Genomic DNA, 10,767 nt, shown 5'->3' with positions numbered 1-10,767 from the left:
GTTCCAAGGCCTGAATGCAGCGCGAGTGCATCGTGGCGTATCTTTTCGTATGCTCTCCCGAGATACGCCCTCGGTAAGTTGCGAACCGGAAAATATATTCCTCTGGCTACTAAAACGTACGAAGTACGAGCAGGGTTGGTCGGACTATGGAGGCCTCGCCTCGTCTCGCCTCGCCTCGTTCTCTCTGTGCTAAAAGCATTTTCATACATCGCCAGTCCCAGTGCACACGTTGAAGCTTTACGTGCATAGAAGGAACACTAGTCACAGAGTTCACTCGGCACGGTCATGGATCAACAGCTGGAAAACGAAGGGCGTAAACTCGCTGATTTGACGTGCTTAATCACGGACTCGCGTCGTTTCATCGGTCAGGTGCTGCTCTCCTCCAGGCCCGCATTAAATCAGATAACAATGTGTAAATTTTCTTTTATGAGAGTTGTATTTCGTTCGGTGTTTCTCTGGCGAGCACGTTCACGCGATCCATTGCAAACTCGCTTATGAGTACAACTTCATACGTTTCGAGGGTCATTATTTTTGCATTTTCCGTGCTAATGTTTGTTGGCGGAACTTGAAGAAATTTTGTCTCACTTCTCCGTTGTTGAAATTTCATTGGCGATTTTCGCTCAGCCAAATGGAGAAGAGTTTCTCGAGATTTCAAATATTAACGATCGATCCCGAGCAACTTCTTCCTCGCCCTCGAAAAAATAGAAGAAAAAACAAAAACGTACTAGCGGAAGATACTGTGACACGGTGAAAGAGAAATAAAGGGAAGAGCGAACACGCAATCGTCGAACACGAGCACTGAAAGCTTCGACTGGCGAAATCCCACCCCACCGAGCCCCAACATCGTCCCTTCGTATTGCAATACGTGTCTGCGTGTGACCTGGCCGATATTGGCACGATATCGGCTTCAGGCGGTTTGTGAAATTCTCAAACCCTTCACCGTGACGCTTTCGTTGTATGAAAAAGCTTTTTGTTCGGTATACACACCCCGATCCGAGTTTCTCCATCCCCTGCAATCTTCAATGCAACCCTCCACCGAATAATTTATTCTTTTCTGTACATATTTCTTGTCGTTTCTATGGCGATACCTCGTCGTATGCAAATATCCGGATTTGACGAAACCCTGCGATGGAAAAACGAGGAAAACGTTGCAATTGGGGGGAGAGCAGGAAAACGAAATTTCAAGATCACGCGAGTCGATTCTCACTCGACGTAAAGAGAGTCTGAGCCCTTCTCGTGTTATTGGAAAACGATTATCACCGCTTGTCACCCCTTAACGACACTTTCGCAACAAGAAAATTCAATTTACGTAGTTTCCTGCGAGCTTCCTACCAGGGGAACAACAATTTTGTGAATTTCCTTTAATCCATGCTGAATTTATTTGATACGACGAATGATTACATTGAAAATGAATAAAATAAAATTCACAGAAAAATTTTGCATCCGCAACCGTAAAAGCTCCCTTTGAACCTGCTCAAAAGGGGCTCTCTCACTTTGAAATCATTTCCAATGAAACGTGTGCAGAAAAGTTTCGACTCATCGGTCTCTGCTTCAATCATTCGCCCTTCAAACTCGAGATTTTTTTACGAGCCAGAGAGAGAGAGAGAGAGATAGTGTGAGAGACGAGCGACGATAATAAATTACGAAAAACATAATGTATGCCTTCATAAATGTCATGCACGTAAAACCTCCTCGTACGTCCATCCGTACATGGTAATAAAGTCATAAAAGCTTCTATACGTTTTTACAGCATTTTACACTCTTTTGCTCGCGAAGCAAATTACGCGCTCCGATGTGTACGAGCAAAAAAAGCTCTCAGCCTGACCTTCTTTTATTTGTCAAATGATGATATTTCAAACGAAAGTTCGAGTACCGCGGTTACGAGGATATGAGAGAACTGAGAGAAATATATTTTCTGTGTAGGTCAGCGAGCGAGTGAGGAGTCCTTTTAGGACAAATCCATGAAATTATTGAGGCTCATTAATATTATTTGAAATAAATGGATGCGCGTGTGTATGTGTGGAGAGAGCAGCGCCGGGATGAGTGCTCGAGCGAGTTTTCGATGTTGTAAAAACAAAAATAAAGTATAACACACACACACAGGCTCATGCAAATAAAAAGACGAGTCGAAATGGGGGAAAAAAATGAATCGAAAATAAATCGACGTCACCCACTTGTATATTACACTTTATTTATTATTACGATTATTATTATTATTATTGCGAATAAGTATTTATTACTATTATTATATGTTCGTTGACTATTATGTTAGAAATAAAACAAAAAGAACAGAAGGACTGGAGTATCGATGTTTTGGTGCTTCGTGAAAATGCAGTCACACCGGAGTGAATGATTAGGTCTGCGATTCTCGTCTGTAAATACGCGGACAAATCAGTTTCGAAGCTTCTGGTGAAATGCCACCGCACGCGGAGCCAAAGTTTCGAAGAACTTGTCCCGCGTGTTTTATGCACCGGGGATTTTCCCATAATTTACGTACGCGCAGACAGTTTACCAAAAGTTTTCAGACTTTGCGAAGAAATTCGTCGCACCGGATGCAGAACGTCGATTTTCAGAATTAAATCGGCAACTCAACGGGGCCGGATTAAACGAGCTTTTTGGTAAGTTCGATCTCTATGGACTCTCGTACACTTCTTCGGCGACCAATTGACTTTCTTGGCATCGAGTACGCAGAATGAATAGTTAATACTCGTGTGAATACTCTGAAACGTCAGAAATTCGTTTATTCTGCATTCGGATCAAAAGTTTGTCACAAATCATGCACTTCTTCGATCTTCCACGACTGGAAACGATCCTCGGAAAAGGATTACCAAATAAATTATCATTCACGACTGCTTGAAAAAATTTACATGCTTCGAGAACATTCTCATTGGTTTATAACGACTTTTTGCTGCCCACGGATACTCCTTATCAATAATTCACAGATTGGATGGTATGAAAAATTCTCTCGAATTCATGAATTATTATTACGCTCCAGGAAAGTATTCAGGAAATTCCGTAACGAAATACACAGGCATTCGATTGTGTGAGTTTTCGCGATTGAAATTGTGGAAAAATCCTGGTGGATCATTATATTGTAAGTGTGGTACTGCAGCAACGAATTTTACAGGCTTAACGTCGTTTTCGATACGATCGTCCCTCGAAACTTTGATCCTTAAATTGGGATTGGTGCCTTTGATGGCCTGGAAGATGAAAATTTGAAGAAAAAAAGGTTTTTAAAAAACAATATTTAAATGACAATTGAAAGTATGATTGCGATCGTGATTATACGCTCGATCGATTCTCTCGCACCTTTATTCGTAATCCCATCCTCACCAGGTGCATCGCTTCGTCCTCAAAATCCTCGAGATAATCTTCCTCCTCGCTATGATAATCCGGTTCCGGTCTCAGCCTGTAATTGCGATTGCGATGCTCTTTTATTCTCTGGCCGCTTTTGTAACGCTTTGGAAATTCAATTTCTATCGTGTAAGGATCCTTCTCAGCAGGTGGATTGAGGTAACGTTGCTCGTCGTTCCTTCAAACAACGAAATCTTCTTTCATTGAGGAGATCGATGAAGGGAAAATGACAAAGTTCGTCGATAATATTCATGAAAAAAAAAACTAAAATTTACGAAATTTCATTTGCTCGTCACACATAGTGAATGATAACGTCAAAGAAATTGCTATTAAAGGGTGGATTTTTACGAAAGTGGTGAAAACCTCGATCCCCAATGACTTCGGGATGATTCCTGATAAAACCAACTCAACAATTGGGAGCTGCATTGTACTGGGCCACTAACAGTGAACAGTACTTAGCACTAAACTGGATGCTTCGTCAATAGTTGAACCCCAGTAGCCATGGAAGTTGAAGTAGAGGGTTGGTCTATCGGTGGCTTGAAAAGGGGGGTTGGGGGTTAATGTGAGTGGAAATACAAGGGCTCTTGGGAAGCAAGATCTATTGTTAGAAGGGCTATCACGTGAGCCAATCCACTGCGCAACTTTCCGCGAGTAAAAACACTCGAGGCTAAAAGTTCTTTGATCAAACATGGGGTTCATCTACATACGGGCGCTTCATCAGGGCAGAAACGCTTTTCAACGATGCGTTATGGCGGAACCGGGAAATGGCGGGCACTCGAGTGGGACGACGTTGAATTTGTTTGTATACGTTCTCGATAGAAAATTCGTTTGATTCGGTACGAGCGAAACGATACGTTGAAAATGGCTTCGATACACGATTTTGTGGGGGGCATTTTGAGCCTCGCGTTTCAGTCTGTGATGATCGTTGTTGTGACTAATCATTCGAGTGTCAATTTGCCGCTGTATGTAGACATTTACAACCGATCACGTAAGCTCGAAATTTTCCGGAAAAACCGATGAATCTTAACGCCTTTTTGTTCGAAATGAATTCGCTACTTTCATGAAGGTTGCTCCAGATTGTCGAGGCATATAAATAGACTTAAGAAAACGTGAATGAGTCTTTCTCTCTCTCTCTCTCTCTCTGCATTCATAAAACAATAAACCGTGCAAACTGCAAATAAAACAATCGTGCAAAGTAGCTGAACATTAAAAAGGTGCACATTCTCTTTAAACGAAATTTCGCCAAGACGAACTTTCCAGAAACTTTAAAACTCCGCGAGAAGCGTGGCCTCTCTACGGTCATTATTCTTACAGGAAGTTGATTTTATCGGGGCATTTTTTGCATGTACCAGAAATTGGGGCAGTGAATCGTAGCTCTTAAGTGTTTGCTCATTCGTTAAATGACTCTAGCAAGAATAGAAATTTTCTGGACTTTCGAAATGTTTGTTTCCGAAATTTTGAGTCTGATTTGTCCGTCACTATAAACAGAAACATTTATTTGTGTACATTCAAAAGAACCTAGAAAATGGACAGCGAAACATGGCCAAAAGACTCCGATTTCAGCGACGATTCTCTTCAATCGATACAATCATTTGCTTCTGACGTTGTTAACAAAAAATCTTATTTATACCAAGTACTGCTCGGTGGCTGGCGTCGATAGTAATGCGGACTTTTGAACAGAGTTCTCTTCGGATGTCCGTGAACCGATGGTCTCCGAAGAGCCGCAGATGTTTGCCGGTGGTCACGAAACCGCGGACGGTAATACTTGTAGGGTCTCTCGAACTTGAAAAGGTCACGAGTTTCAACGAATTCACCAACGATCGCAACCAGCCAAATGAAGCCGAAGATCCGCTGGAGGTAAAAAACAAAACGAAGCGATTTTTTATTGAGAAGAATAATGAAACGGGCGCTCAGCCCTGAACTCATAAGTTTGCATGGTCTCACTTGAAGTTTCATCGTTGATTACTCATCGCACTCGAAACTCCAACAATCACGATCGCTTTGATCGCCTTGAAACTCGTCTTGTTCGAAGGTCACAATTTTCCTTCAAATCGGCAGCATCGAAATATTCAATGTACTTTACGAAAAGCCCACTTTTTCGACACTCCCAACTGCACGACTCGTCGAAAACATCATTTTTGGGAAGAACAATAAGCACAAACGAACACACGATCGACCAAGAGTCACACGATGCGTCCGAAGCTGTTGAATTCACTCGAAAGAATATCACCTCGAACAAGAACATTTATACTTTCCCCTTTTCTCTCCAGCCCCCCTTTCGCTCTCTCTTATTCTAAAAACAAAAAAGTGAGTCGTAATAAAGTGGCAGAAGATCGAGACTTCGGAGTAAGCATTTCTTTTTTCTAGCAATGTATCCGTCCGTCTGGACAAGAAGAGAAGAGCTCCTTACTTTCTCTTCGTACTGGTTATAAATGGTGCTGCATTAACCCAGAAATCATCAACGAGCGTTAATCAACAAGGTGTAATTGCTACGTATGAAAACTATTAAGCATCAATCGTCAATAAGGGGCTTGTACATGAAAATGTGAATAGACTTTCCTATCACTTGTATCAGAAATTTCAAGTCGTTTTGTTCAACTGCTTTATATTCAGAGCAAAAATAGGTGTAAGGTTTTAAAAGGGTCATTTTATATTGGAAGCGCCACTGGAAAATGGGATGAAATCGAACTGAGTGAATAATTGTTTCGTTTCTAGGCCGAGATTTTTTCCACGCGAAGATCACTGTTTAGTTTTTAGCAGCATTCCCTGTTAGTTGAGATTATGAGGATCGTCGAAGAGGAAAAAGCGAGATAATTATCGTCACACTTCGGACAATCTAAGGGACAATGATTTTCGAGAAAAAAATTGAATTACATTCCATCTCAAAGGCCTTTGTAGGTACTTTTTGTTCGAAAATAAATCTCTCATTAAAAATTTTCATTTTTAGCCATTAAATATTCATTACCCCCATTTTTTTCTTCTCACGAGATTGACGAAATGTTTCTACATTCTTATTGGTATAAGCAGGGCACTGACAAGAGTCCTTTCATCCCGGAAATACTTGGTTTAGACCTCAATCAGCCTCGGGCCATTTGGGTGTATCGACAGTGAAAAATTATTTGAATTTTCGTTTCATTGTTTCATCCGCGTATCTAGAAATCGAAAAATCATAAGAAGCTTTTCTTAATAGAGAAAGAGATAAGAATTTCCGAAAATTTTTCATTCTCACGCCTCACCTGAACGGCTAAAAACGATTGTTTGAAGTACTACGCTCAATGGACCATCGTTTAATGTACGTGATAAATCCGACAAGATAGAATCGACGAGTGATCGAGTTCTGGAGTCAAGAGGATGAGAGTTCGAGTTTTGAGAGTTTCTAAAGTGTATTACTGTCGAGAGATCACGTCATTGTACGTTCAACGGCACGGCACCAGCTGTCGTGAATAATGTACCGTTGTTCAAGATACTTAACGTACAGAACTGGCGAGGAGCACAATACTCTCCTCTCTATAGCCAGAAGTTCAGAAGTCTTACATTATACTCTCTTCATATTGCAGCTCTCGCAATGTTATCGTAGATTTCGAATTTCTTATGAATGGATCTGAGCTTGGAAACAAAAAGGAACCAATTCACGTGGCACCTAAATAAAAACTTTTTGTTTACCTTCATTCAACAAATTCACTGCCAATTTTTCGTAAATGTTATTCTTTAAAATTGATATCCAGGAACTTCGCAGTTCAATTTATTTTCCAACGTGCTTTTCCAGAAATAAAAACAATTTTTCATCTCGAGTGGTCAAAGCTCTACGAATTCGTTGACCATAATTAAAGGAGGTTCAGGAAACAGGCGCGTTAAATCGTAGGAACGAATTTCGTGTCTTTAACTAAAGTTCATTTTTAATGACTGTAAATAGAACGAGAAACGTGTGGAAAGGGAATTTGTGCATAAAGGAGAATCGTTGACTCGTCATTTCCTGGCATTGTTTCATTCCTCATCAAATAACAAAATCAGTGAGTTGCTCCATCGGATTGTCATGTGACGTTTATTACTGCAGTATCACGCAACAACTATTGATATTAATCTATAAGAAAAAAAAAAAAACAATAAATTTTCGTACTTATTGACTCAGGAAAAAAGGATGCTCGCAATGTACATTCGCGTTTTGTTCATCTATTACAAAAACGTTCGTTACAATAGTACCTGTAAAGAGTTATATAAACAAAGGTAAAATTCGATTAAAAAAATGTTCCATTTTCCGTATCTGTAAATGAGAGTACTGTGGAAAAGAGTAGCACGCGAGACACGCTCGCTTCGTCCAAGGCTCGGGAAGCTCTCAAATATTGAACGATACCGCACGATAATATTCAATGAATGGAAGTTACTTCATCATTTTCAACTGGCGAGTGACAATAAAAAATAAATAAATAAATAAAAATATGATTTCGAACTCGATGTACGACAATAACAGCGCAAATGTGTCCAGAAAATTACCAAAGTACAAACATTGTTTTTCGTTAAGTGATCGATGACTAAGATTACACGATGGGGAATGTACTTTTGTGATATCGTCCGTCCAGGTTCACTTATTTCCTTTTTAAATAACTTAATTATACTAATTCGTAGCTCCCACATGTCAGCGAAAAATGTAGCTTGAAAATTTTTCTTTCAAATTCCGTGAGCTTGAGATGTCACTGCATTACTCGTGGTCCGCTTTGACAAGTGGGAGAAGAAACTTTCGATTCTTTATCCATACGCTACGTTTCGGATCCTCGCACCTCCCTGCTACGGTCTCATTATATATCAACAAATCGTAAATACATCCAGCGCATTATGGAACAATTAGATCAGGAAGTGAAGTCTTTGGACGTGGCATGTGCTAAATATGTACGGTACATTTACATACGTAAATTTTAATATGTACAGAAAGTTCCAGAAGTTGGGAGCGAGCTGCCGGGGAAAGAAGCTTGTTCTTCCTCCCCCGTGCAGTCTCGTCATCCGCCTCGTTACTTTTGACTTGAATTCTGGAACGTTTCGTGCATATTTATATTCGCAGGATTACAGAATTACGTATTCGCGTTTCGAGGCTCGACACAATCGGTGGGCTTTATCTCGAGCCACCAATCATTCGGATAATGATACTTCTGCAACTCGATTCCTTCCCGGGGTACAGGAACGAGGAAACCACCGAATTGCTTGGTCGGCAGCGGCGGTATTGCCAGTTGCGGAGGGAAGCACTGGAGACTGGGCGAAAGTTCGCAATCCGGTGGGAGGACCCTTCGCGTCCAACCGACTCTTCGGACCATTTGCGTCTGTAGATCAATACGAAATATGGAAATTCATTGAAATCTTTTGCTTCGTGGGAGGAAATTAACGTTTGATCAAACGATTGTTGACGTCGGCGGTAGACACGCCGATGAAGTGCCATCCACAATTCATTTTTAACGGGTTCCATTCGAACTTTGTAAAACGAAGGATGATTCATCGACTCACCACAGTGTCCTCTTCGAAGACGACGATCTCTATCTTCGGCGAGTCCTCGCCGACCTCGTGTTCCTGCACGTGATAGATTCCAGCAGCGTGAGAATAGCTCGCGCTGAGGTTAACATCTCGAAAAGCTTTGGTTATGAGAGCGTCGTCTCGCAGAGTGTCGATTAGACAGAACTCTGTTTTACGTGACCAAGGCAAGGCTCGCCCGATTCTCACCTGGCCCCAGAGACCACCGAAACACAGGAAGTGCACGACTCCGAGTTTCGCAAGTACCAGATGAGTCCTGTGGATCAAAAGTACAAGATGGAGCCAAAGATTTTTTCTAATCGGGACGATATTTTCAGTTCAATTTCATATTTCAAGAATCCTAAATCGAGCAGATTCCAGCGATTCTCAAGTTTTTAAACTTTACGGTTCTTACTCGGAAACCAACTTTTTAACTTCAAATTTTCATGAGATATAAATTAATACTTTACGCAGTTTTTTCGTACCCAACGAATTTTCAAGGTTGGCCATTTTTACGAGATAAAGTTTTATGGAGGCAGGCTCCGGGACTTGAATTATCACAGTTTTTGATAGTTGAATCCAACTAAGATAATCCAAAAGTCGAATTTCGGTAGATGAGATACGACAGATTGTGTAAAAAATCGAAAAATGCGAGTTCACCGTCTCAATTAATTGCTATATTACAAAAAAGTTTCACTTTACCGTCAATGATTGTCGGATAGAGAAATAGTGGGGGCTGAACGACTCCCGAGTCGTCGAGAATCGAATTATTCGCTTTATCTCCACTAAATAAATCATTTATCAATTAGCGTGGCACATTGTAAGCCATCACAATCGATAATATGAATATTCAACATAAATCAGATTAATTGTGAATAAATTTAATTGAAGCTTTTTTTGACTGACGGGAGTAGTCGTTCCTCTTTAATCAATAATTATAATGATAACCGAGATCGTCAACATCGACCGTTGGTAACTGGCCTTCTCATCGACAGTCGATAATTTCTCAAATTAACTGTCAATACGAGCAATTGACGAATCCTCCGATGGTAACTTACCTGTAAGTGAGATCGTGGAGTTTCTCCGTAAATTCTTCGGGAACACTGCACGGTTGAGGTGGTTCTTCTTGCCTGCCGAGGCTATACCAGAACAATATTCCCACAATGAGAAAAGCACCGAGAGCACGAAGTGGCGTCACGCGGAAGCGTCTGCGGGGCCAGGAACTCATGTCGGTAAACTAAAAATGAGAAACAGGACATTGTTTTCATTCGCGAAGACGTTGAATTGTTATTTATTTATAGTTCGGAAGGTTGCAAGGTGGAAAAGCATGGGAGTATCACTTGGAAATCGGATTTAAGGGGCTCGGTTCTATAATGGAAAAAGGGAAAATCGAGGGTTTCGTAGATCAACCCCGATCATGGACTCTCCACTGACAGGACACATCGATTATGCTTATGTAACGTTAGGAAAACCGGAAAGAAATGATAACGAAGTGGAAAATATCGTAAGAAGAGTCAAGTACCTTCAGGGTGCCGGAGCCTCATGTCCCACGTGTTGGTTTCCCCAAAAAAATCGTCCTCCGAAAGCCACCACTGATTTTTTTATCAACCCCGTGTGTTCACGCACCACCGTTACCGTTCCGTTTCCTTGCGAATTAAGACCACCCCGATGAACGTGGCAACGTCGCAAGCCCTCTCGGCGCGGGGCGGGGGCGCGGAGCCGATCGATTTTCCTGCATTATCGACGATTGCCCGGTGCCAGTGTCCGGTGGCGCCTTCAGCGTACCTACGCTCGTAGGAATTCGCAACCATTTTATTTCTGCACTTCGCGAGAGCCCCGAAGAAAGAGCAGCAACTGAAATAACCCCAACAATGCATACCGATCGTCTGATTTTTCCTTTTTTTTTTTCACAACTCTCGT

General features: G+C 41.4%; 2 protein-coding genes across 3 annotated transcripts; both read right to left on the bottom strand.

Annotated features, from left to right (window-relative positions):
• Positions 1–2,172: 2,172 nt before the first annotated feature.
• Positions 2,173–5,436, bottom strand: LOC122410871 (uncharacterized). 2 transcript variants are annotated; one of them, XM_043419321.1, is made up of 4 exons: positions 5,299–5,436; positions 4,985–5,205; positions 3,310–3,532; positions 2,173–3,200 (listed from the first exon to the last, which is right to left on the bottom strand). In XM_043419321.1, exons 1-4 carry the CDS (start codon positions 5,308–5,310, stop codon positions 2,985–2,987), a joined length of 672 nt encoding a protein of 223 aa, XP_043275256.1. In that variant the 5' UTR covers positions 5,311–5,436; the 3' UTR covers positions 2,173–2,984. The 2 variants fall into 2 exon arrangements, with proteins under 2 accessions (XP_043275256.1, XP_043275257.1); XM_043419322.1 differs by having other exon boundaries at positions 3,310–3,409.
• Positions 5,437–7,068: 1,632 nt separating this feature from the next.
• LOC122411096 (uncharacterized) lies at positions 7,069–10,516 on the bottom strand. The gene is made up of 4 exons (XM_043419637.1): positions 10,370–10,516; positions 9,906–10,084; positions 8,845–9,124; positions 7,069–8,663 (listed from the first exon to the last, which is right to left on the bottom strand). The coding sequence occupies exons 2-4, from the start codon at positions 10,073–10,075 to the stop codon at positions 8,418–8,420; spliced, it is 696 nt and encodes a 231-aa protein (XP_043275572.1). The 5' UTR covers positions 10,076–10,084; positions 10,370–10,516; the 3' UTR covers positions 7,069–8,417.
• Positions 10,517–10,767: the final 251 nt, after the last annotated feature.

The sequence above is a fragment of the Venturia canescens genome, chromosome 5, assembly GCF_019457755.1.
Source record: "Venturia canescens isolate UGA chromosome 5, ASM1945775v1, whole genome shotgun sequence".
Classification (NCBI taxonomy): Eukaryota; Metazoa; Arthropoda; class Insecta; order Hymenoptera; family Ichneumonidae; genus Venturia; species Venturia canescens.
Note: the sequence above shows the minus strand (reverse complement) of the source record. Positions and strands in the feature narration are given on the sequence as shown.